At 49.1% G+C, this 26,455-nt stretch overlaps 1 protein-coding gene across 3 annotated transcripts; it reads right to left on the bottom strand.

Moving 5' to 3' along the window:
• Positions 1-2,510: 2,510 nt before the first annotated feature.
• Positions 2,511-26,205, bottom strand: USP48 (ubiquitin specific peptidase 48). Of its 3 annotated transcripts, XM_042478916.1 has the most exons (27): positions 25,857-26,203; positions 24,968-25,089; positions 24,267-24,423; positions 23,197-23,327; positions 22,771-22,895; positions 22,532-22,640; positions 21,649-21,782; positions 21,082-21,164; positions 20,542-20,721; positions 19,934-20,056; positions 19,302-19,451; positions 17,575-17,775; positions 14,510-14,624; positions 14,218-14,348; positions 13,636-13,704; positions 11,692-11,816; positions 10,975-11,097; positions 10,424-10,485; positions 10,023-10,133; positions 9,432-9,562; positions 8,544-8,650; positions 7,007-7,111; positions 6,226-6,381; positions 5,546-5,671; positions 4,704-4,752; positions 4,491-4,517; positions 2,511-4,381 (listed from the first exon to the last, which is right to left on the bottom strand). In XM_042478916.1, the coding sequence occupies exons 1-27, from the start codon at positions 25,987-25,989 to the stop codon at positions 4,359-4,361; spliced, it is 3,108 nt and encodes a 1,035-aa protein (XP_042334850.1). In that variant the 5' UTR covers positions 25,990-26,203; the 3' UTR covers positions 2,511-4,358. The 3 variants fall into 3 exon arrangements, with proteins under 3 accessions (XP_042334850.1, XP_042334853.1, XP_042334852.1); XM_042478919.1 differs by lacking the exons at positions 24,968-25,089; positions 25,857-26,203 and having other exon boundaries at positions 23,208-23,327; positions 24,267-24,405; XM_042478918.1 differs by lacking the exons at positions 2,511-4,381; positions 4,491-4,517; positions 4,704-4,752; positions 5,546-5,671 and having other exon boundaries at positions 6,246-6,381; positions 9,432-9,557; positions 25,857-26,205.
• Positions 26,206-26,455: the final 250 nt, after the last annotated feature.

The following is a 26,455-nucleotide window of genomic DNA, read 5'->3' as shown; positions in this document are numbered from 1 at the left end:
TTATCTCCCCGCTCTGCTTGCAATCTCCTTACTAAGGGAAGAATCAATAAAACGGAAGCCGAGAGAGCAATCAATATAGTCGGGAAGCAGAGAGGCCAAAACTGCTAGGCAGAGCAGGTATGGGAAGGGGAAGAGCTGCCCTTGGCGGCAGAGAAGATTGGGGTCAGAGAGAGAATTCAAGGGGGAGGAGAGTCCCATGGCTCTCCATCATGCTCCACAATGCTGCACTGGTCTGGTGCAAGGAGTTATCATTTGCACCAAGTCTTGCCCTCCAGTGCGTTCTGGATTCTCTGAGAATTGGCCCATGGTTCCTGGTCCAAGGGACCCAGCAAGGCTGTGCAGAAGTACCCTGTGTAGACTCCATGGCAGGGATCCCCAAACTTTGGCCCCCCAAGTATGCAGAGAGATCTTGGAACACCTTTGAGACCCACTGAAAGAAAGAAGTTGGCAACATGAGCTTTCCTACACTTCCTCGGATGCAAAACATGCTCCAGAGCGTTTTGGACGTCAACTCCCAGCCAGTTTGGTCAACAGTTCTGAAAGCTGAAGTCCAAAAACATCTGAAGGACCAAAGTTTGGGGATCACTGCTCTATAATGTTGACCCTGTAGTATTTTACACAGAGGCTGGATGGCCTTCTGTCACAGGGATTGTGTCTCCTGCTCAACAAAAGAGGTACATACAGGTTTTCGTTATTCTGTTTTCCAAATTTGGGGGCTGATCATAGCTGGTTCCTGACTGTCAACCGCAAAAGTGGAGAATTTCAATTCCCCGACTGCTGTTTTGAAAGCTTAGTAGCTCTGCTTAGGAGCAATGCAAATACTCTCAGCCCTGAAAGGCAGCCAGACAGATTTGGAAACAGCCCGACTCCTCAAAGATCCATGGATCAAAGAGGCGAGAGAGAGATGCATTTCCTTCTCCTCTTGCGAGGGAAGAGAGCACCAGCAATGCTCCATACAGAGACCGCAGAAGGAAAATCCCTTGAATAAATTCAGTTTTCCCTTCCTCATGGGCCCAGCAAGGCCACCAAGCTCCGTTTCCCTGATGCTCAATGCTCACAGCAGATGCAAGGCTGAGATTTTAACACCCAGCATCAAAGGCACCAGAACTCTTAGGGATGATGGGATTTTGGTGGAGGTGGGCGCATGCCAAACAGGGGTTCTGCATATTCATGACATGTAAATCACTCACGCAGCGGCTGCAGAATTCCTGGCTCCACTATTTCCCCAGACAGCTGCATGTTCGACTCCGAACTTTCATGTGCCGCAGGCAACGGTTGGGGAGGGTTTCGTCTACTGAAGTGTGCTCCCCGCTCACCGCCACAAAGCAAAATGGCTACAGGAGGGAGCATTAAGAGAAGTGGGGTCTGCTCGCACTTTGCCTCACATCTCAGCTTCCAGTATTGTGCCAGCTGCAAAGCATGTGCCTCTCTGTCAAGCATCATGGGCTGTGGGTGTCCAAATGCGCAAAGCTGGCATTTCCACAGCTGGGAAAGGTGACAGTCTCTGAAATCGCCACCTTGCCTTGCTGGTGGCTTGTTGCTCACTAGGAAAGTAGCCTTCCTTCCGTTTGCAGGCATGTCTTTGTTTTGTTGAACAGCTTAGATGCAGAGGAGATGGAGAAATTCTTGCCCTTTTGAGCAGGACTACAAAGGCTGCAGCCCTCCAAATCCTCATGGACTACAGCTCCCAGCCTTAGGCATCATCAACCAATGGGGCAGGATTCTGGGAGCTGTATCTGTCAGCATGATGTAGGAGGAAAGTGAATCATGCCTGACAGCTCTCAGCTTCAGAGAAGCCAAAAGGCCCCCCAGGCATCTTGCAAGAGAGGAAAAGCATTGCAGCTTCTACTGGAGGACATTCTGTTTTAGAAAGGGTCCTGCCTGCCCCTTCCCAGTGGAAATCTGTGCCAGCTGCCCAGTCCTGCCCGCGAGGCTGCCTGCCACCAGGGTCTCTGCCATCTTGGGGCTACCTTGGCTGGAGACGGAGAGGCAAGTGCCCTTCATGCTCAAGAGGACCATTTGCACTGCGGGCAAAATGCCTCCTTCAGCAAGGAAAGGATGATCGGCAAGTTGCTTTGCCCCGCTTTGCAACGGAGACAGAGCACAGGAGCTGAAAGCTTTGCCCCTTTTAAAAGGCATGCCTTTGCTGGCTCTGGGCTTTTAAAGAAAGAAAGTATTTATCACATCAAAACATTTAAAAGGATGTAAATAATAAACTCAAACACGCATCCCCTGCGCTCATGAAAAGTGTAATTCACAATTGGTTGTTGTGTGCCTTGGACACACGGCAGCCCTACGTTGGCCCTCTCATTGGCCAAAATTATTCAGAGGCGGCTCGCCATGGCCTTCCTCTGAGGCTGAGAGAGGGGTAACTTGCCTGAGGTCACCAGGTGGGTTCCCATGGCTGAGTGGGGATTCGAACTCTGGTCTCCAGGAGACTTGGTCCAGGAGACTCAGGCCGTGACGCCGCTCTGGGTCTCTGTCACCGCAATGATACAGAACAAATCAGGTTAGACTGACCACGTATACACACTTTAATAAGGGTTCTTGAAAATTCATCCAAAACATTTCGGAAGTACAGAGGGAAGGCATTGGCAACAAGCCCTGAGGAGACAGCAGCCCGCAGCCCTTTCAGGGCAACCAAAACGGCTGCGTTGGTAGCCCATTGTGCCCCCCGCCCGCCCGCCTCCCTTCCCCTCCATACATATGTGCCCACATAGCCAGGATGGCGGATGGCCCTGCCGCCCTGTGAATCATGCCAAACCTTTCCTCAAGGAAGGAGCATGAAACCCAGGGCGAGAAGCAAAGGGAGAAAACCAAAAACGTCAGAATCCCGGGGGCGAGAGGCCCATGCATGACTGCTTCCTCTTCGACAATTTAAAGCCGCTCCTGGGCCTTTTTCTTATTTCCCAAAGAAGAAGAAGAAGAGAATGAGAGGCTGCTTCGCGGAGCACTCACAAAGGCCATGCGCACTTAAGGACTGCACTCTTTACCTTGGGAAAGAAAGAAATCCAAAGGGCCGGCTCCACCTTCCACCTCTTCTAAAAAGAAAAGAAATCACCGATCCAAGCCCCCCATTTCCCCGTCAACAAACAAAGGGGGCACAGGAATAACCTCAGACTCTCTCCCTGCGCCTCCCCTTCAAACTCTACAGACCCAGCTAGGCCCCTTCCCAAACTTACCTCCAATAACAAACTGCAATTATAACAAGACATGTGAGAAATTCATACTTTTGCTAGAAAAAAACCCTTTAAAAATAATGCCAACGACCTAGTGGCGCATCCCGCCTTTTCTGCAATGACGACGGATGCCCACCCCGATGTTAAAGGTCCCAAAGGTCTAAAGGAAATCTGGTGCATAGATCCTGTCCCATCCCCACCTGCAAACCACCCAGGAGGGGGGGCACACGCGATGGACACATGGCCACCCCATTGACCCCAACTACGCCCCAGTTCAAGACAAAACAGAGAGAACCAGAACAAGATTCCACAACTGATGCTCTTGCTTTGACCCACATGGGACAAGCCGACCCACAGAGTCCCCACAGTTCTGCCCACCAGGGAAAAGTCCTTACCACTAACAGAGCCAACCTGTTCAGCAGAGAAAGTTGAGCATCATATTTTTATGGGTGTGATGTACGTTTTCATAGGTAAAGCCTATGAAAAAGGGTAGGTGGGTGGATACCATTCCGATAATGGATTAAGTGCCATCTTCTCCTTCCTCTTCCATTTTCCCACTCGCCCATTCAGCTTTCATGGGTGCCACTGACAGACGGCTACTGCAAGGCTTAACCTTGGCTTTCAGTCCAGGTTTAGGGGGAGATGGAGGAGGAGGAAGGTAAGAAGAGGAGAACATCTACAAAGCATCAGAAAAGAAAGGTGTTTCAAACTGTGGGAACCAACTAGATCCTGATATGCCAGAAAGAGACCCTTTCCAAGGTTCCCCAAACTCTGCTGAAGAAGCACTGATAGCAGTTTTAGAAGAGGGTCTTGTGAGACTGGAAGCCAAGGAAGAATCGGGGCAAGGCACACCTCTTTTTCTTCTTCCCTCTTGCTCCAAGTTCCAAGGCGGATGGTCAGTTCCTGGCAGCTATGTAGAAATGTCCCACATTTGTCGTCATACTGGGTCAGGAGTCAGGATCTCTTCCCTTAGGAGTCCTCTGCAGTGCAACCAGCTCAGCCGCAAGGCATCGGGTGGCCTTTCGGAAACCGAGTCCCACCACCGGGAAGCGTCCAGCAGCTGGTCTTTCTCAGAGGTCCACCCACCCGGGAATGGCCAACGGGATTCTCCAACTCATCTCCCTGCATCTTGGTTACTTCTGCTGCGGCCCCAATGGTAGTTTTCTACCCCCCAAAACGCTAGTGTCCGAGGAGACCGGTCCCTGAAGAGAAAGGAAGGTGGACGGGGAAGAGTTTAAGTACAGAGCAATCATGGTGAATAAGAAGAAGGTGAACAAGGAGTAAAATAAAGGGGAAATAGGAGAAGCCTACCTTTAAATCCTTCTTCAGGCATACAGACTGGAAGGGAAAGGAGAAGTGTCAGAAAAGCACTGTCTCACTCCCCTGCTGCCTTGAAAGCAAGCCAGCCAGCATGAGAAGGGGGCATTTTTCGAACCTGCCCCCCACCCCACTACCATAGCAATGTGTGAGGTTTTGGCTGGGAAAAGCCAGAGGCCTGCCAAAGTGGGTGTGTGTCTCCCTTACCTTGCATAACGTCATCTATTGCTGCATAATCCACAATTGGTTCGTCGGCCTGTTTTGGGGGAGCGAGAAACAAAAAGAGACGTTAGGAGGAGGAAGCGGGAACTAGTTTATTCAAGCTGCGATTTCTTACGGAGGCAACAGCCTCCTTGGTTTCCAGGTGACATTTCCAGGCTAAACCCTTTAGAAGCAGACGACAACATCCCCCACAATCCTTGCACATGATCCCCAAACCAGGAGCTTTGCAGTTCAGACAGGTGTTTGGCAACAGGGATGGAGGAGATGGGTTGCTACCCACCGCTTCCTCCAGACGTTCATAAAAGCTCAAAGACTCTTCCCCCCATATTGATCCCACTTTAACTTCCATCCAATGGGAGTCAAAGTATTTGTATTTTGATAAAGAGGGTTCAGAACCATCATGCTATAATCGAGAAGAAACCTCACCAAAGCGCAAATCCCCAGGATGCCAACAAAAACAGACGTCGCACTTTAAGTGGTATCAAATGCTACACAAAGGGAGACTGAGGTTGGCCCAGTAACCTTAAGCCAGAACATTTAAGAGCATTTGTTGCCATTGGGAAGGGGTAGAGGATTTGAACCTTGGCCAAAGGAAATCTGTTAGACATTATGACTGGACAAGCCTCATTTGTACGCCAAAATAAGAATGAAAGGATGCTAGCTAGCCAAGCAAGAATGCCACTAGATGGAGAGAAGACCTGATGGGGGTCTTTTTAGCAAGAGGGGTGTAAAGTAAAGTTTATGGTACATCAGGTGCTGAGCCTGTATTACAAGACTCCTTTTATGGGAAGGGATTGTAGCTTGCCAGGAGGAGGCCCATCAGTCACCTTTAACAAAACCACGGACTCCGGTGTGACTCCGAGGCTGCCGAGGGTGGCAGAGTCATCGGTGAGGATTGTCCCATCGATCGACAAGTTCTGGTCGAACGGAGCGACGGAGAAGGCGTGCATGATCTGTACGAAACAAGGCAGAATCACAGGATTTTAGAGCTGCGCAGAAGAGTTCCCAGAGGCCAGAGTCATCCAGGGGTGGAACTGAGTCCCTTGGAGTCTCTCCAAAACATGGGGGCCCTTTCTGTTATCTTTCCTCTGCTTCTTCCAGCCTCCAACCCATGGCCATTAAAAGGAGAATTCCCCTCAAAACATCCCTTTCTTCCTCAGGTGTGAGAAAGCAAGCAGACATCTCTTTCAAAAGGGATTACTCATGGCTGATGCAACAACAATTAGGTTGTAGTGGGGAGCAAAGTGGCCATTTTTGAGGTCCAAAGGGATTAATTCTAAGATATTTTGCTCCAAAATGCTTCAAAGTGAACTCTAAGAGGTGTGGACAGCACTTCCATGACATCTGGAGACCCCCTCGGACCTCACCTAGATCAAAACATTTCCTCCCCTGCCAAAAAAGTGTGGGTTTTTTGTTGCCTCAAAATGACTGAAGATGCCCTCTTAGAACCTAGATAGGTCCCAAAACACAATGTGAACGCCTCCTCATCTCCAGCAACTGGCCTCACCTGGATTTTCAGATCTTTCAGGGTCTGGTTTGCCGAGACAAGGAGTGCTTTCTCACCCCGCACCTTCCTGTGCCGCGTGCTCCGCCGGATCCCCGGCCTTTGGTAGACGGCATAATTTGGGGGGTTCACCTTCTGCCGTTTTGCATTGCTGTTAGCCTGGAAGCCAGGAGAAAATGGCTGACTGGGACGCGCTAGGTTTTCCTCCTCTGACCAAGCGGCAAACGATTTCTTAACCCAGCAAAGAAAGCCCCTCCATTCATCCCCACTCCCCCTTTAAATTTATTTAATTTATATCTCAACATGGGACCCAGGGTTCACCACAAATTCCACCCAAAATTAATGTATATCCCACTGTTTGCCTAGCACTGGAGCCAAGGTGGCTTAGATGTACAACTACATTGAAACAACAATAAATGGCAGCTATAACTAAGAACAAGCTAGAACTAAAATCTGAATACAAAATTTAGATACAAGCAGAACGCACCCCATTAAAAGACCCTTCTTCTTCCACAGAGGTAAGAGCCCAAAACCTGTTCCAATCAACCCATGCTGACTGGGATTCTGGGAGTTGTAGTTCAAAGGGGAAGGATGGGGAAGGCAGTCAGCCAAGCTGGGCAGCACTTCGCTTTCAATGATGCCAGGAATTAATATGTCAAGAGAGACCCACATGCCAGACTCTTGGGCCGCAATGGTTTTTGGGCAATGAGACACAGAGGTAGTCACAACCCAGAACCCTTGAGGGCAAACCCCATTCCCAGCCTCTAAAGGGGGCTGCACTTACCTGGTTGAAATCTGGGTCCTGCTCCCCTTCTAGCCGGGTCTCCTCTTTCTCTTCTTCTGCCTCCGAACTGCTCATGTTGAGCTCTGGGGCCGCATCCTTCATGACCTGCGAACATCAGCAGACACACAAAATCAACATCATCAACAACACTCCTTTATGCCAGGTCCCCAAAACTGGCATGCTCCCACTTTGCAAAACTGCTTAAATTCAGAGACCAGCAATGGATTAAGCATAAGACACAGTTGCGTAACAGTCGCAAAGTCAGTAAGTGTTTTGTGTTCATGCATGTACATGACAGGACCCAAAGGCATGTCTTTTGGTCATTTCTGAAGAGCAGGGGTATAAATAAATATCATCATCATCATCATCAACAAATATTCTCCCTACCCCTACTCCATCCGTAAATAGACACATGCCTTCCTACTTCTGTGGGCGGACACCATTTTCTCTCTTTCCCCCAGCCATCTACCCAAATTTCCCCCTGACCCTGTAAGTTCGGGGCTCTTTTTTCGGCAGCTTCTGGCTCAGCTGAGTTTGCCTTGGCCTCCATCTCCCTGCGCATTAACCAAGCAGCTCACAGACGAGTATGTATTTAATGGAAGAAAAATTGAGATAGGATGCACACAGAGAGCGCACAAACAAACATTTGGGGGGGGGGGATATCAAAGCCACGGAGAACCTGGGGCCCTGGACGGCCTTTGATCTTGGAGAGCAGCTGCAGCTCAAAGGGACCTGAGATGCAGAGAGGCAACTTTCGTGATTTTCTACATCGCATTACAAAGCGCCAGGGCAATCTCCCACATCAGAGGGAAGGACAGAGCAGCCTCTTAATGGATCCCTGCCCTCAGAAGCATCCTCTAAAAGCAGCCACACAAAAGCAGAGCGGCTTCTGCAAGAGAGGCTTTTAGCCGTAAGAGGGAAACGCTACACATGCTCCCTCCAGGACATCAATGGACTAGGAGGACGGATAAATTGTCCATCAGAGGTCCATCTGGAAGGGAAGGGCGGTCGGCTCAGAGCACTGCCTTTGCTCCATCCCCGGTGGCATCTCAGGGGAGGAATGAGAAAAGACCCCCACCAGAAATTTTGGAAAGCTAAGGCTGCCAATTGGTGCGAAACCAAGCAAGCTGACAGCCTGACTTGGTAGAAAGGGCCTCCCCTTGTTCCTCTTTTGTTACTGCGTGCCTTTGAGTTGTTCCCGACTTATGGAGACCTTCAGGCAAACCCATCGAGAGGGTTTTCTTGGCCAGATTTATTCTTCTCCTTAGGCTGAGTGTGACTTTCCCATGGGGTTTGCGTGACTGAGTAGACTAGTAGTAGTAATAATAACAACAACAATAATGGTTACAGTTCCTAGCAGAGCTAGAGAAAGCTTTCCTAGACTACAAAAATTTGTTCCCTATGTCTGGTTCACAGCCAATGGAAGGTTATGAAGGTTATGAAGCCAACTGTCAAGTCCTTACAAAGCACACTGTTCCAGGGGCAGAGAGGCGGTGACTGGGCAGGTGTCATGGATTGTGTGTGTGCTTGTGTCTACCTTTTTGTTGTCCACCACTTTGCGGACGTAGATGGTGGCCTGGGCGTACTCCCGGAGGTCCCGTTGCTGCTGGCACAACAGCCCTTCTCGGCAGTCCAAGCACAGCTCTGGTTGTGGGGAGAGAAAGGAGGAAGGCGGGCGTTCCGGCCAAAGACTCCATGTCTATGGAGACCCAGCCGTTTCCGACAACGTCAGCCAGTATCAAAACAACAGCCGCGGGCCTTGATTCATTTTACAAAATCCACAGAGTGTTTTCAGCGGTTTTAATCTTCAAAACGGCTTGCAACATAAAGCAAGTAACGAAATCCCCAGAAGGCCCCCTTGAAGGGTAAGACCATAAAAGCTTTTAACATGCGGAAGAGAAACCAGTGGCAGATATGGGTTCAATGGAACTGGTTGCATTTGGAAGAATATGGGAGAGGAAATTCAGTGGGCTCCTCTGGGAAGCCATGATTTTCTGTTGTTGGACAGAACAAAAAGAATTGTGCCATTTTATAACCTCATGCCAAGAAACCTTGGGGTTGAGGAACCTAAATTAAGGGACCAAAGTGGTGTAAAGACAACTCAAGATTTTATTCTTGCAGGTACAAACCCAAACCCAACAGACCAAGCTTCCCACGCAACTTGCAAGAGCTTTTTCTGGGAAAGAGTTGCAGAAACTGCCATTTCAGGAGCAACCCCAAAATAATTTTTGGCTGAAATTGCTCGCGCGCATTCGATCATTGCATGGAACGCAGCCCAAGCAATAACTGGCTTGTGTTCAAGTGTTTAAAAATACAAAACACCTGAGCTCATGGTCCCCAAGGGGAAAGTCAGCGCCGGGGCCGAATTAGGACAGCGTTTTGACGCAGGGGTTGCCACATATCTCCCCTCCCGGTCCTTGCTCACCGGGCTCCGTAATGTAGAGGGGGGTCTCTAGGGTCGCCCCGGCCGGCCGCCTCCTGATCACCCGGATGGCGTGATCCACCACGAAGAGCTTTTGGATCTTTTCCCATTCGGTGGGCCATATCAGAGCTATACTGTGCAAAGAAGCAGAACATGCTGACCGACCTGGAAAAGGTGAGTTGCCTGGCAGGTTTCCCCTCCCTTGCCAAAGCCCTTGGGTTCTGAGCTGCAGATGTGAGAAGATGCAAGTTAAAAGGCCCCCTCCTAACCTCAGGGTGCAAACAGTGTGTGCATGTGGGACAGGGACACTGCTGCATGTGCCGTTAAAAGGCTTCCCTGCACCTCAGTCCCCAAAAGTACCAGCATTTATTCGAAGTGCGCATGTGCACAAAAGGAGAGAAGAGCAGCCAGACACGCAGCTCCATTGTCCCATGCTTGCAGCAGATAATGGAAGACATGCTCCCCATCCCAAGTGCCATTGATGTGGCCCCTGAGGAAGAGAAGGGCATTTTCTCCCTCCCTCTCCCTGCCAATTTCCCATCGCCACAAAAATGTAAGTGGAAAAGGCAGAAGAACCGAACAGGACAAACTCACAGTTTAGAATCTTCTTTGGTCATGGAAGCGAAGGTGAACATCAGGCCGCCGTGGGGACAAAGGAGCTCCCGGTTCCCTATGGATGAGACGGGACTGCACCGCGTCGGCCTCCTAGGTTTAAAGTCCAGAAGACAGAGAGAGTGGTTTTGCAACGCCATTGGTTTTGTAAGCAGAAACCAAGGATTTGGGGCAGGGAAACGAAAGGGAGGAAGAAGAGAACGGAAAGCGTTAACTGGAAGAGAGTGGCCTTTGAACTCTGAAAGATGGATGCCAGAGGAAATAAGGTGACCTATTTTGCAATGCACCCGGCTGCATTAGAAGGGCACAGAGCAGCTGCAAACGGGGCAGAGCGGTGGGCAAGGGAACGGTGGAACCGTTGGGGGAAAGAGAAGACAATTTACCTTACAAATTTTCTCCATTCTTCTACAAAGAACTTTGAGACGATGTAGAGCTCCCCCACCTCCTGGAAAGAGATGGAGTTCAGGGTTTTGTGTAATCCAGAAAAGCAGTTCTATACCTACTTTGAGAGAATCAATGCATTTGCAATGCGTTGCTGGAGGAAAGTTCTACGGAAAAATTAATGAATTTTGAGACAAATAAATGAATCTTAAGATCCAACCAAGCCGAAACTCTCCTTAAAATCCAAGAAGACTCAACTGAGGCTGTCATTACTTTGGACATGAAACAATGTGACTCATTGGACAAGACAACAATGCTGGGAAAAGCGGAAGGCAGGTAGAAAAGAGGAGGACTGTGTTACAGATGGGAAGATTCCCTCAGCAAAACTATGGCTGCAAGCCCTGAGCAAGGCTGAGGCTCCTGGATGTCCCACATTCACAGGCTTGTCACAAGTCAAAGCCAGTTCGATGGCACAAAACAGCCCTGCTATCAAATTAACTCCACCACTGTTGTCGATGTAACAACAATGCGCTCCCCAAGCCTGTCTTCCTACCTCTGGCCAGATGCTGAGGCACGGACGGTTTTTGTCTTGGAAGAGGTTTGGGAGATACGCTTTCTGTTCGCTGGCCATCATTTTGTGGAGTGCTTCGTTCTCTTCTCCTTCCCGTTCCAGAATCTGCAAAAACACACACAAAAATGCACACACAGGAGATGCAATCTATGGAGTCCTTCTCTCTACCATGCTGCCCTCTCCGCTTGTTGCTTGAAGTAAGAACATTCTCTCTCAGTGTGGATTTTCCCCCTCCACCAATCCTCCGAATCTCCCCTCAGGAAATGCTGGTGCAAGAAAAGCAAAACCACTTAGGGAGAAATTGTTGTAATGCTGTGATTCCCAAACTTTGGTCCTCCGGATGTTCTGGACTCCCAGAATTCCTGACTTTTGGTTAAGCTGGCTGAGGCTTCTGGGAGCTGAAGTCCAAAACATCTGGAGCATGAAATTTGAAGTGAATGGCATCCCCTGGACCTCAGAGTTAATGGAAAAGTGAAGGGAAGGAGAAAGGGCCAAGGAGAAATCCTCATCCCTTCTTATGCAATTGTGCAAACTGCCACAACACTCTTTTGTGATCTGTGGCCACCCCCAGAATGGCTCTTGCTTGCTTGTCCTGAGTTTCTGCCACTCCTCATCATAAAGCATTTGGGCTTCCAGGGAGCATTCTTGCATGCAAAGAATACACAGCCCAGTCAGGGGGAAGATTTATCTCTCTGATACCTTGCATTGGGAACAGGAATCTCTGCTGCTTGGGAACTCTGGGGCACTTCGAAAATACCGCTGGAGTTTGTCCCAGGTTTCTCTGGAGACGACCCGCCGTTCGTTCTCGGATATGCACAGGTTGCCTGCAAAGGAGGCGAGGAAAGCAAAAGTGAGATGGATGAAGGGTGCTGGCCCCAGTCAGCAAAATGAGAAGGTGCTTTTCGTGCAAAAAGGGAGAGAGAAAGCGCCTGGCAGATTAATCTGTGCTTTGCCTCTTCTGTCTTGCCAAACACTCTCTCGCCCCATTTGCATGGAAAGCATCTTCTCTGTCAGCCAAAGGCAGGGACTGAGTCACTCAGGGCACCTTCAGCTCTCCCAGGTCATTTGCGAAAAGAGAAAAGTTCCCAAATTGGATGCTGCCTCTTCAATGTGACCCTCTTCCGCTACTCTCCCTCAAGCAGGCTCTCCAATGAACGCTGCTTTCTCCAGGCAGCAAAAACGGCTCTGGGAGCTCAGAGGAACCCCCTGAGAGGCAGAACCAGCCAGGTCAGCAGATTCCATTTTAGGCTGCCTTTTGCCAACGCGCCACGCTGACCGACTCTTAAGGTGAAACAGCAGCCCCAGAGTCTCAACTGCTGCAGAGAAACCATGGCAAAAGAGAAGGAAATGCAACGTGGATCGGTTTTTCAATATATTTGCTTAATCTGTGGACAAACGGAGCAGGGTGGTCACCCTTGTGCAAAGGTAGGGATGAACAGAAGCAAAGGAATCCCAAAAGAGGGGAACCCAGACACAGACAGTACCCTTAGGATGCTTCCATAGCCCAGCAATGGCCACTGGTATATACTCTGAAGGCTCATCCACTCAAGGGCTCTTTAGCAAGATTTACAAATAACCTGGGCAACCTAGGGGTACACATTTGTACCTCCAACCACAACTTACCTAAATCGTTTTGCCCCCTGCCCCAACTCCATCAAGGGGCTTGTGGCGGGCATGTTCACTATTTAACCCCCCTGGGTCATTTTAGGCCCAGGAGAGACCCTTTTGCACAACATTTTTAAAAAGGCCTTTTCTAATGGTCAGGGAAACAACAGCTGGAGAACCAACATTTGAAAACTACTGGTCCAAGTCCCTCTAGAACGGCTTTGCGTCTCTGCCCACTCGCTTCGTTTTACCGAGTTACATTAGATTAATGAGAATAGCCCTTCCAAGGCTCATGGCAGAAGGGAGCAAGAAAGGGCCTCGTGAACCCACTGGATGCAAAGGAGAATTGGCACATGATGCACGCAGACACCCCTTTTCGGGGCCCATTCCTGCCTCTGCTACAGAGCTAAGCACCATTCTCTACAATAACCGTGTGCCACTTGCTTAGCGAAGGCATAATGCCCCGCGGAGGTGCCTGCCGTTTTTCCCATACACACCTCCTTTCTGTGCAGTCTCTAAGGTTACAGGGGAACTACAAAATAGGCAAGCAGCAATTAAGTGGAGGAGGAGAACGCTGTTTTGTTTCTCCTCCTCCTCCTCCTCCTCCTTTGCTCTAGGGACCATTCAAGCAGGAGATGGGAGGTTTTAAACCTGGTTCTGGAACCTGCCACTGCAGAGGGAAAGAAAGGCTCAAGTTTCCTTTGTTGATATTGCCATTAACCTCAGCCTCTGTTCATTACCTAGATAAACAATTATTTTACTTTGCAGGGGCATCATGAATCCCATTGATTTTATCTTCTCAATCAGAGAATGGTGTACTAGAGAGACCTTTTGCTCTTATCTCAGCTCTTCTTTTGCTCTTTAGCCCCAAAGAGCAAGCACTACCTTTCAGCCTAACCAACTCTCACAGGGATGTCCTAAGAATTGCTGGTGGGATTAGAAAGAGAACTGTGCATGCTCCCTTAAATATCCTTGGAGGAAACGTGGGCTAGAACAAAGCCAAGAGACCACCAAACATGCCCCCCCTCACTTTCTTACCATGGGGACAAACAATGTCCTCATTGAACTTCAGGTCTTCTTCCTCTCGCTTTTCTGTGCTGGATTCATCTGGAGAGAAAAAGAGAGAGAGAATTGCAGCTGCCATACAGAAAGAAAAAATGCAAACTCTTCTTGGCTAAAAAATAATAAATGGTTAAAAAAATTAATATTACCTATTAAAACAAAGTCGTGTTTTGAATAGCGAGTGGTGCATGGGTAACCTATAGCCTATATTGTCTCACAATCCCTTACCACTGGTCACATTGCATAGAGCCAAGGGGAATTATAGGTCAAAACGCCTGGAGAGCCAAAGTTTGTCCACTGGTTTCTCCACTGCACCGAGACACCATGCACAACGCAGACAGAAATGCAGAGGCAGATGCTCAGGACGTAGTTCTTCAGACCATCTGCCTCTAAATTTCTGTCTACGTTGTGCATGGAACTGTTCTTGGGCAGCTGCCTGGACCATGTCCCAAACCCACCACTTCCCTAAGCTCTGCCCATTCTGAAGTCGCCATGCAACTGTGTGATCCTGGACCTAAGGTGAAATGGAAAGAAGCCGCAAGGGAGATGGGGGGCTACCTCTGCTCTTGGTATCGCCGTTCATTTTGCCGTTGCTTTGGTCTCCATCCTCTTCTGGGTCATCCAGCTGCTCCAGGGCTAGCTGACGCCAACTGCGCAGGGACGACTTCCCCACCCAAAAGCCATCATCTCTGCGGGGAGGGAAAGGCGGCTCACAGCCCAGGAAGCAGACCTGACCTCTGCGCATGTTATGTCAAACTACAATTGGGCATCACATCTCTTGTGATGACACTCCTTGGGTAAAACCAGGACACCCACGACTCCCTTCGATGCTTCAAAATGGCTCCCTTACCCCTTGGTGGTGACTTTGAGCAAGTTTGAGACAGTTTTGTAGTCCTCGTTGAGTTGGTTCTTCAGCCGCAAGACCCGACACCTCTCCACTACGCAGTCCTTGCAGAGTGCTTTCCCTGAGAGGAGAAGAAGCAGGAAACTAGACCAGGACCATTGCTTTGGGCCCTTCTGACCAAAAACCTACAATGCACCCTGATTTTGGTAATGGCTACAGACAACAGTGCAGCAACCTCTTCCTCCTCCTGCATTGCAGAGCCCAGTTTCATCCAATGTGGTTGAGACCTCAGCTCTTAAAATTCTCCCAGTGACACAGACAATGGCCAGGCATTGGAGGACTCTGAAACTCCCTGGAGGGTCCAATGCTTCTCTGCCCATCAAAGAGCATTCCTCTCTTTTAACAGAATCATAGAGCTGGAAGCCATCTAATCTAACCCCTTCTGCTAGTGCAGGAAATCCACATCTGAACAATCCTTGGAGGTGGGGTATCCAACCTCTCTTTAAAGATCCCCAAAGAAGGAGAGCCCACCATCCTATGCCAAGAACTGTGCGTTCCCTTCGGTTCAGTAAACCAGTCTTTATTTTAACTGCAAGCTTTATTTCAGTACCTGAAGAAACTAACAGTATGACTCCTGTGGATAGAACTACCATAATCCCAAGAGGCCCACACAGAGTTAGCGGTGTGCCTGCCTCATAGGTCTGCAGGATTCCCCCCCCCATTTGTTCACAAACCAAAGCATTTCTAGAGCCGGTGTTATTCACCTCCCACCTTTCCTCCCTCCCAAGCCCTTTTAAGCTGCTCACACAGCTGGCCTTGGTACCACCAGCCTCCCCCAGACATCTGTTCATCCTCTAGCTAAGCAATTATTTTACCTTCTGCAGGAACCACAAATCCCATTGACTTTACCAGCAAACCCGTTGTTATAAAAATGGCATTAACAACAACAGTATACACAGTAATACAGTGGTACCTCGGGATACGAAATACCCAGGTTACGAATTTTTCAGGATACGAAAAAATCCCATAGGGATTTATTGTTTCGGGTTACGAAAGTTTTTTCGGGTTACGAAAAAACTCCGGCGCTATTTTAAATGGAGCCGCGGCAGAGCCGCGGCTTTTTTCCCCATTAGCGCCTATGGGTTTTCGGCTTACGAAGGCTTTTCGGGTTACGAAAGCGGCCACGGAACGAATTATTTTCGTAACCCGAGGCACCACTGTAAACAGAAAATGGAAATAGATCAGCAAACAGCTCAACACACCAACCATTTTCTCTCTGATTCCTAACATCCTATGAGGAAGTTCATTCTTCTCTTGAGCAGCTCTTGCAGTCAGCAAGTTCTTCCTAATGCTTAGGTACAATCTCTTTGCTTGTCATCTGAATCCCTTGACTCTAGTCTCTGCAGCAGTAGAAAACAAGCTTGTTCCACCATCTACGCGGCATCCTTTCAAGTATTTGAAGATGGACGCATCATGTCACCTGTCTTCTCTTCTCCAAGCTGAACATCCCTGGCTCCCTTGGTTGTTTCTCATAAGACTTGGTTTCCAGACCTCTGACCATCTTGGTCCCCCTCCTCTGGACACATTCCACCTTGACAACATCCTTCTTGAACTGTGGTGCCCAGAACCGGAGACAGATTTCCAAGGGAGGTCTGACCAGAGCAGAAGAGAGTGGGACTATGACTTGCGTCACAATCATCACAAAGTGAAGGTGCCATCATTGGCAACTGGCTCTTGGTCACAGCTTCAGGATTGTGGTCAGGGATGCCAGCGAAAGCATTGTTGGGATGGGCATCTGCTGAGGAGACATCTATAGCCGAGTCTGTGAGTGGTGTTCTGTGTTAAAACCTCCAACAAAAGAGCATCCATCACCTTCTGAGGAAGTCCTTATTGAGAAGTTTTTTGCTTCTTTCTTTTCCTTTGGAGACTGTGTGGGGGTTCCTCTGTTGTTGTTGTTTTAAATTAGACCAGTGGTTTTCCATCTGGACCCCCAAATGTTGTCATGGACACACCCTGCCTACAGTCCAGTCAGGGTCTCAGCAACTTCTGGAGGCCCAGAATTGAGAACCATTGCTAGGGACCCCTTGCACCAGCAACAGACACCCTGTCCCTTGTGAAAAATGTGGGGATATTTTAGCCTGCCAAGAAAGAAAGGGAGAAGGTTTTGACTGAAGCTATCAGCAGGGATGTGGAACCTCAAGAGAATGCTGTCTCTGTTCAATGCTCAGTCAGCTTTTGTGAATTGGTGCTTCTCAAGTTAACAGCTTACATCTCAAGAGCCAGACCTGAGAAAGCCAGCCGGAGACACTTCCAGAGGAGGCGTGAAAGGGAAGAGGCAGCCACTGTGGCAACAAGCTTCACAGTTGCAGAGCGACCTGTGAGACAACTGTGGGATGCATTCGTTCTCTCTGCATCTCTCTCACACAAAAGGGTTTCCCTGGAGCATGCTTAAGAGGGAGCCACCTCTGGGGCACATGTCCAATTCATGCTCCCTTTCCAGAAAGCTGTGCTCATACTTCTTACCATGGGCAGAGAGTAGAACTCCAGGACAGATTTTCAGAGTCCTATTCCAGCACAGTCCTTGCGCATGGAAGGGAAGGACATCCTGGAACTCCAGACCCTTCTGTTCTGCAATGCTCATATTATGACCCTTGTATGTCATTTTTAATTCATCCTCTTGTGGTCAGTCCATCAGAGAGCTCTCAGGAGGCAGCTTGTTCAATAGATCCCTGCTCTGTCGGGGAGAGGCATTTGGACTAAATGGACCTTGCAGCACCTTCCAGATCCTTATGCTCACCCAGATGTTTTTAAAATTGGTACTGCTGTACATATTCCAAGGAGAGAAATGTGTTAAGTCTGTTTCCATATCAGAAACTGAAAGGGGAGGGGAGCAGGACTTAGCAGTCTGTTTGAGACTGATATATTTCAACCTAATCTTTTGTGGGCACCAGTCCATCAGATGCATCTGATTCAGGTGAATGGAGTTCACAAAAGCAAAATATATCAGTTAATAGATCGGCACAAGAGCCATCTCCATCCAGAGCATTTCCCCTTGGGAGCGTTTTGCTCACCTGTCAGCCGAGGGCCCCCTCCGTAACGCTTGTAGAAGTAGTCAGCCACCGACTCGGAGATCCTCTTGACGATGGGGATCTTGTCCGGGTGCAGCTTCCCATGGGAACACAGGCAGGCCGTGTTGTCAATAGGCTTGGGGAGTGTGGACTCATCCAGCCACTGCTGCAGCCACTCCAGAGACACAAAGTCATAGGGGCATCCTGTGGGTGCAGAGAGACAGGGAGGGATGGGGCGTCAGCTCCAAAAGCCAGCAGCCCTTGCTTTTATTTCCCCAAAACCTCATCCCTTTTGACTTTTATCATCACAAACCTCCCCTCTCCCTCCTTTGTAACTCAAAACCTACACCAAATGCTCACAAAGAGTAAGGAATTTAATTTCTGTTCACCAGCATGACACACTTCTAACATTACAGCATGACGCATTTAAAATGGGGAAGGAAGTAGTAGGCTGCACATGGCCCCCAAAGCGGTTGATTTGATCCCCGAACCCTTCGGAAGCATCCCAGCCCCCAGCTTCCATTTCCTGATGGCAGAAGTAGAATTATTCTTCCCAACAACCTCCTGGGGGGGGGGGAATTCTCCTTTCAAACAGGCTGCAGCCCCCTCTTCCACTTCCCATTACACCATTTTTGAGTAAAATAAAATAAAAAAATGGTTTTTCCTACCCAGCGACCTCCTACTACTTCCATTTCTCACCCCTCTCCAATTTCAGGGCTGGGGGGCCCTCTGCAAAGTCATGAAGGAAGCAACTGATCAATGGACTCTATGGAGTTTTGACACCCCTGACTTAAATGGATAGTAAAGTTCCCTTCAGAAAGTTATCCCTACTCCTTTCCAGCCCTCACAAGGGCTTACTCTATATTGTAAAAAGATACTCCAGCTCTTTAGGGGGTGCTTAGAGGAGCAGGAGATTATTCACTCTACTGGGTCACAGAAGCACCCTGAACAAGCCTCCTTGCAGCATTTAATGGGCATACAGAGGGATCCAACCCACAACCCACACTCTGCTCTCAGTTGGCTCCCATACAAGCTCTGTCTAAACTCTCCTCATCTACACCTCAGCTGCCTCCTCGTCTGTGTAAGCCGAGGCAAAAGGTTGTCCCACATGTGCAGCAAGGAAATCGTTCACAAATGTGTTCTAACAAAGACACAATCCTGCAGGTAGGAAGCTAGCTCCATAAGGGAACAAAAGGTTGGCTAGGGCCAGTCTTCCAAGTTCAAGAGGATCTCTCCCTCTCTTGCTTGCTGGGAGAATTGTACCTTGTTGCTCTTTAATCATCAGGAACATACATTTTTATGATGATCGGCTATCAACAATTGATTGGCGCACGCATATATATATATATATATATATATATATATAGGGTTTTTATCAATATGAAGTGCTGCTTTTTAACTGCAAACATCTTTTGTTAATTGTATGGCAGAATATTGCTTAAAATAGCGTGCTCAGCTCTTACTGTATTTTAAAAGCAATGTGTTTTTGCATTTATACTTCAAAACTGTTTTTAGCACAACCGACGTTTAATTTCCTAAGTTCTGTATAGTACATTTTTAAAAACTAAACTGTTGCTTTAAATTTTGTCCCTTGCCAGAAGAAAGGTAGGATATAAATTGAACAAATAAGGAAATAAATGACTAAGAACCACTCTTCCCTCCTCTCCTCCCCACCTTCTTAACCCATTGTGCTACCACCAAGATATGTATGAAGGGAAGATCTTACAGACCAGCTTTAGCGGGCAACTTCTGGTAGAGCTCCTTCACCTCCTCGTGTTTGCTCTTGCCCCGGGCCACGCTCTGCTTGCGCATCTCAGCCATTTCGTTGCACCATTCCTCAAACCTGGTGTTATCCCGCTCCACCAGTCCTTGCAGGAAAGCTGAAGAAAGAGAGGGGAGAAGAGGCAGAATTAATGTGTGTGTGGATTAGGGTAGACTTAAGAAAGTAAAAAGGATGGGGGCATGAGATGTAGATGCCAATAAGTGACAAGTAACTTCCGCTGGTCTTGGATTTTCAAACAGGCTGCATGGCCTCCAATGTGGCTGAATTTTGGTGGCAAGAAAGAAAAGCCCACATAAAGCAAACATGTTTCAATGACAACTCCCTTCAAATCCAACACAATCTGAGCAGTGAACTGTTAGGAGCCATTTAAAGCAAGAAAAATGCGTGCACTTTAAAGGGGCTGTTTCCATTTTGCAATGAAATTCAGGGATGAGTTTTGTACCGGAGCCCATGATGCAAACAAGGGCTCCGGCACCATCTGCCTGGTGGCTGAAGCCCAGCTCATGGCTGTTTGCGTATGACATAGTTGGCTGCAGCTTGCCCCGGTTATGTGTGTGTTTTGGGGGGGGGGGGGCTTACCTGGGATTTCCACAGTCAGTGATTTTGCCTGCGACTGCAGCCTGTACACCAACATGTAGCCATTTCGAGAGCGGTAGACCCCCTTCCCGCTCTTGGGCTTTCGGGCCTGAGACTTAGAAGGCTCTAGTGGAGAAAGAGAACCAAAGCAAGCCAGGGCTGGGATATGTGTTCGCTGTGGCCAAAGTAGAAGCTTCAATCCCCAAATTCTTCTTCCTCTTTCCACCCACAGTGCTGCCCAAATAACCTTTAGCTCAGCTGCTATCTCTGCTGAGGCAGCCAGTTCCCTTCTACTACCAAAGAGCCAAGCTCTCAAGACTAGATTTCATAGGATGCAGCCACAGCAGTAAAAGTGGAACCGCAGTGCTATAACTGTGTAGTGCAAACAGACCTCTGGAGAATACCAATATGGGTGGGGTGACCAAGTGCATCATTTGCTCTCATTCAAAGCACTGGCTATATATCCCAACAGTATTCTCTCTTCCAGGTGAGATGTAACTGGCTGGCTTCTGACTGACCTCTTACCATCTGAAAGCCCTGGCTAGAAGCACCGCATGCCCAGTGAGAAACAGGAAGGGTAGAAGAGAAGACTCACAACCAAGATGTTTTACCTAGGTCTTCCTCTGCTCCCAGCTGGAGCTTCTTGCCTTCCATCTTTTCAATTTCCTCGTCGTTGAAGCGGTACCATTCTCCTGTCTGCGGATCCCTCACATGAGCGATGTAGTGGCCGGAGTATGCGCTCACGCCTCGGTGGATCAGGACGGCACTCAGTTCGTAGACAAAATCATGGGCTGAAAGGCAGAAGGGAGCATGCTAATAGCCCCATGATATTGGTGGCATATCCAACATCTCAGAAGAATATAAGGAGAGCACATAGAAACAACCCTGTTTCTAGTATCCTATGTGGTTGACACAAGAGTAGCCACTAATGCCCCCCTCTCCAAATAATTTACCCATTCCTCTGATAATCTACCACCAAGGAACTTATGAGTGACCCTCTCTTTGTCCACTTCTAAATAGGCTTTCTGGTTCTACATCCTAAACAGGGTAAAGTAATGGGAAGACAGGGCCTTCCCTGTGACAGCACCCATCTCTGGATCTCTATTCATCAGCAAGAGAAGAGGGGGCCCTTTTCATGTGGGGCAGCCCACCTTTGTCCTCCATGAAGGGCTCCATGTCCAACAGCTCAGAGAACTCGATGTAAGCATTCAGCTTTTTCTTGTGGCCTGTTTGCCTGATGAGGAAATAAAAATCACACAAAACAACAAAGAGGCGCATGATATTCAGCATGGCAACCCACCACATGCTCTCTTTTATTTAAAATCATGTTATCTACAGGCTGGGCTCTCTGAGGCTTAGAGTGTCAATTTAAGCCGTGGGTGAGTAACTTCTAACCCGCCAAACGTTGTTGAGTCTGCAGTGCCTCATCACTGGATATACTGGCTGATGGGAGCTGCAGCCCAGCAATATCCAGAAGACCACAAGTTGCTCGTCCTAGTGTACTCCATGGAGAAATGTCACTAGACACATGCATATGGTAGAGCATTGCCAGATATGAGGTGGAACTGGGTTATTTGCATTCTGCAGTTGTTCCACCTTTGGTACCCTGAAGCTTTCAAATTTGCAGGAAAGATCCAAAGACTGCCCTGCCCTGCTCAAAGAGAGCAATCAGAAGTCAAGGCAGTGACTTTCAAAGGCTCCCCAGAGAAGCAACTTGCCTATCAAACACAAAGCGCATGAGCTGGAGGTTGAGGGTGCATGGAAGACTCAGGAGCCGGATCCGCCTGGTGGCATTCTGTTTGCTCTGGCAGGTTTCGCAGAAGTAGCGGTTGTCGCCTTCCAGCTTTTCTTCCTGACCAGGAGAAAGAAGACAAAAAAGCAAAGTAAGCAGAAGGCTAGTGGGGGGAGCATACACAAAGTGGCTTTATGGGTACAATAGGAAAAGACCTGCTTTGGACAGTTCATACAGATAGAAGAAGAGAGCTGTCCAGGATCTCAGAGCAGAAAACAAAGTATCCCATCGCTGAAAAGAGTCAAGGCTTCAGCTAAGGTTTTTTAAGAACAAAATCCCCTTTACAATATCACACCTCCTTTTCCACAAGACACGATGCTGGTTTCTTAAGAGCTCTTATTAACAATTAACTTCAACATTACATAACCAAGCTTGAACAGTAATGACTCTATGTCTCCAGAGGAATGATGTATTTCATTTAGACAAGACAGCTCTCAGTGTCATGAATATCACTTTGCAAAGGCTCATCCACATGTTCTGTGGATCCAGTATTTGCAACATTGTGGGTTTCTGAAGAAGGTATGCGCTTCCCTGCAGGGACATGATGGCTTGTTCCCAACTCAGGCTTTCTCAACCTAGGAACCTGACTACAACTCCCACCATCCCCAGCTAATAGAGAGGTTCTAGCCCAACACATTTTGAGAGGGTCAGGCTGAAAAGGATAGCTTGCTACAGATGTTCAAAGAGGCTCATTCAAGGACGCTCTATTCAAACAGCAACCTGAAGGAGCCAGGCAGAGACCTGAAAAAGTCAGATCACTTTTGCCATAACAAAAGGGGCAGAGTAAGTTGGCAAAAAAGAGCTGGTACCTTGAGGAACTCTGTGATGCAGTCTGACAGCTGCTTGTGGCCTTGAATATTTAACTCGAGTTCGTAGAATTTTGATATAAGTTTGGACTCTCTGCCGCACTGGTTGCAACTGAAAGAGAGCAAAGGGAAACCAAAGGGGAAGAGAGAGTTACAAGAAGAACCATTACAGATCAAAGCCTGGGCAGCAAAGGCACTCAAGCGCAGGAGTAGGAAACCACTCCAGCAAGCCCAGGACTTACACAGTGACGTAGGCATACTCCCCGCAAAACTGCTTCTGAACAATATCTCGCACGTCGGGGTTTTTCTGAGAGGAAAGGGTGTCCTCCAACAGCGACATGAACAGCTTGGAAAACTCCTGGGCATCCTAGGGGAGAGGGAGCACATGGGTTGCAAAGCCAAAGGGAAGCTGAGCAAAATGTGGGGAGGGGAGGCTACAGAAAATGAACAAAACAGACTGGACAGACCCACCGCAGTGGCTGACTTCCTAAGGAAGTGTCTTGGGTCTGCAACATACAAGAGGCTTACAGTGGGACAAGAGTGGCTTCTGCAGCTACTAAAGCACTCTTGGGTTGCAGATGGCTTTTTTTTCCAGTGTTGTAGATGGCAATCTGTGGTGCAAGAGAAAAAGTAACACACACACACACACACACTCCCTCAAACGTTACCTGTTGCTGACCTGTGTCCAAACCCAGCGCTTTGACGAAGCCGGATGGATCGATGTAACGCCTGCGGCTGTTCTGCAGCAATGCAAACAAGAACTGGAGGTGCTCACAAATGGTCTGGGGCTCATAGTCCACTGAAAGGCAAATGGCTTCCTTAGAAGGGGCATCTCCCTTGACACATGTTCAAAATTCACAATGCGGGCCATTCTAAGTCACCAAAAACCACTCCTCTCTCTTTGGTACTTCCCGATTTCTCTAATTCTGTGCTAAAACCAACCTGGTCTTTATAATCAAATACAACACAACTCTTCCATTATTTCCTTTCTATCTGACAAGGTAACTTATTTAACATGTTTAGTAAATAAACTTCCGGTTCCGTTTTGAACTTTATGTTTAATAGCATTTCAACTGTTCCATGTAGCTTCTGCCAGTATTTTGTCAGTTTTGGGCAGCGCCGCCAAACATGGAACCATGTTCCAAAGTCCATTTCCCTGTTTTTGATAAAGGTATCCCTGGGCCTAAAATGGGCAAAGATAACCCTATACACTTGTCCCTCCGTATTTGCTAGGGTTAGGGGCACAAGACCCCCATGAATATGGAAAAATTGCAACAGAAACGCCATGCTTTTACCTGAGAAGACGTCTCTCTAGGAATCTCTATGTCCTCCGGTGCAACTCTGTGGTCAACGTCCGACAGACCCTGACCATAGAATTGCACTGGAGGAGCTCCAAAAGCCTAGTAGAGTGTCCTCTCTAGGGATCTCTATGTCCTCCGGTGCAACTCTGTGGTCAACGTCCGACAGACACTGACCATCGAACTGCGCTGGAGGAGCTACAAAGGCCTAGTAGAGTATCCTCTCTAGGGATCTCTAGGTCTTTCAGTGCCACTTTTAGTTAAAGTTGACCACAGAGTTGCACTGGAGGAACTAGATATGCCTAGAGAGAACATATTAATCAAATCCGTGAATAATCAAAGCCACAAATATGGAGGGATGAGTGTATACCGTACATACTTTTTCTAGAGCAAGCAAGAGCATGTGCCTGGGTTGAAGAGGAAGGAAATTCCTTGCTGACCTTTGCCCTCTGAGGTGCCTTCCTCTGTCATGAGTTCGGGGCGCGCGATCGGACACAAGTAGAGCGCCTGCCGGAGCTCCAGGTTCAAGAACCACATCTGGAGGAAAGTGTTGACGTAGCAGGTGGCGCCCAGGTTTGTGAGGCCCACAAATGCATTCTGGGAAGGGAAGGCAGAAGGCAAGAGAGGTAAGGGATCACACAGAAACACTAACTAACCCCCTGCAATGAAAGCAAAAGACGTCTGTGGCTGCAGTGCACATCGACTTAGCGTGCTGTCTGTTGATGTTCTTCTGTGTCTTCAAGTCGTTTCCGACTAAGGCAAAGTGAGGCTGAGAGAGCGTGACATGCAACATGAATTGAACAAAATCCAATTTAATTCGAAACGCCCACAACCCAAACGAAGCAGTCAAAGGGTTCACTTTGTTAAGAGGCCCTTTAGGAATCTCTAGGTCCTTCGGAGCGACTTCTGGTTAAATGATTCCCTCCTTCCCTCCCTCCCCAAAAACAAGAGAGTTTTGGACTCCATCTCCCAGAAGCCTCAGCCACTTTGGCCAATAGCCTGGGTTTCTGGGAGCAGTTTTAGGGACCGCCAGTCTAGATCCAGGGAAGCCTTGCTGCCATTCGGTCTCAAAGGCGAGCCGCGAAAGCAGGAAACCCGATGAGGCGGCGCCGTGAGTGGAAGAGCGGAGCGTCAGGCGTACCTTCTTCCGCCGCTCGCAGTTGGGGTCGTCGATATTGTGGAAGGTGTTTTCGTCGATCTCGCCCAGCCAGACGTGTTCGCCGATGCCGACCAGGCAGTTGGGGTTCCCCCGGCAGTTCCTCCGAGGAGCCAAAGCAAAGGTAGGGCCTTAGAGGGATAGCCGGACCGCAGCCCAGAACACGCTTTCCCCGGCTCTGGCTGAAGGGTTTGGGAGCGACGCGCTCCCAAACCCTTCAGCCAAGAGCCCGGGGAAAGCGGTGGCTGCGGTCCGGATACCATAATGAAGCGCTTTCCCCTTTCTGACAGCTGGAGGATGCTGGGAACTACAACCCAGAAAGCAGTCCTTCCCTCTTTAGGTTGGGAGCGATGGTACACAAAGCACCCTTCCCCTGCTGCACAAGGGATTCTGGGAACCATAGGTCAGAAAGGACTTCGTATCCCATTGCCCAAGGGATTCTGGGAACTACAGTCCCCAGTAAGCACTCTCCCCACCTCACAGCTGGGGGATGCTGGGAGCAGCACTTCTTCCCCAGCTATCTGGGGGATTCTGGGAACTGCAGTCCAGAAAGCACTTCCTTTCTTGTTCCCCAGGGGATTATGGGGGCTGCAGTCCAAGAACCTATTTCCTCCCCCTCATGACTGGGGGATGGTGGGAACTATAGCCAAGAGATTCTGGACTTGATCTCCCAGAAGCCTCAGCCACGTTGGCCAATAGTCTGGGGTGCTGGGAGCTGGAGTCCAAAACCCCTTCAAAGGGCACAGTTTGGGGACCTACTTCTGGAGGCTTCTGGGAGCTATACCCAAGAAACTACTTCCTGCCTCTCAGGACTGGGGCATTCTGGGAACTACAGCCAAGAGGATTCTGGGAAGCCTCCTTCCCATTCCTCACCTGCAGGCTCCTCGCTGGCAGGGCTCCAGTCCCACCCGGTAGGCGGCCTCGACGTGCTCCTGCGCCACGGCCTCCGGAGGCACGCTCTCCGCCCAGCGCCACGCCGCCTTCTCCAGCTGCAGCCGAGGAGCCATGGCCGGGGAAGGAGAACCAAGGAAGCAAAGGAGAAGGGACGCCAAGAAGGAAGGAAGGAAGGAAGGAACGGGGGGGGGACTGGGAGGGGAGCGACCCGGAAGCGGAAGCAGCGGCGGAGGGTCGCTTCTCCCGCTATATTTATATATATAGATACATAGAGGCCGCACCCTTCACGCTCCTAGACTCTATGGCTCTCTCTTCCGGCGCCGACCTGTGACGTCACGCTCGGGCGCTTATGTTCGAAAGGGCGTGGCTAGGCGCGGGTTGGTTCCTTCAGGACCAAAGAGGGGCGGAGTCTGTAAAAGGTTCCCTCCCACTCTCGAGGGCTCTCCTGCCTTTCCCTCTCAACTAATCCAAAAGGCCTGAGAGCCAGGCGCATGCGCAGTGGTGCTCTCAGAAAGGGCCGTTATTTTTTGCCGCGCATGCGCGGTTCAGCCGCAGCGGCCGTTGGGAAGACGTCGGTTT

The sequence above is a fragment of the Sceloporus undulatus genome, chromosome 7 (genome assembly GCF_019175285.1).
Source record: "Sceloporus undulatus isolate JIND9_A2432 ecotype Alabama chromosome 7, SceUnd_v1.1, whole genome shotgun sequence".
In the NCBI taxonomy this organism is placed as follows: Eukaryota; Metazoa; Chordata; class Lepidosauria; order Squamata; family Phrynosomatidae; genus Sceloporus; species Sceloporus undulatus.
This window is presented reverse-complemented; position numbering and strand designations above follow the sequence as displayed.

Excerpts from the sequence above, each read along its gene's own strand:
- USP48 (XM_042478916.1), bottom strand. The coding sequence starts at position 25,989 with ATGGCTCCTCGGCTGCAGCTGGAGAAGGCGGCGTGGCGCTGGGCGGAG. Across the intron at positions 11,817-13,635 it reads GGACATTGTTTGTCCCCATG|GCAACCTGTGCATATCCGAG; the intron begins GTAAGAAAGTGA and ends CCTCCTTTGCAG. Across the intron at positions 4,518-4,703 it reads AATAGATGACGTTATGCAAG|TCTGTATGCCTGAAGAAGGA; the intron begins GTAAGGGAGACA and ends TTTCCCTTCCAG.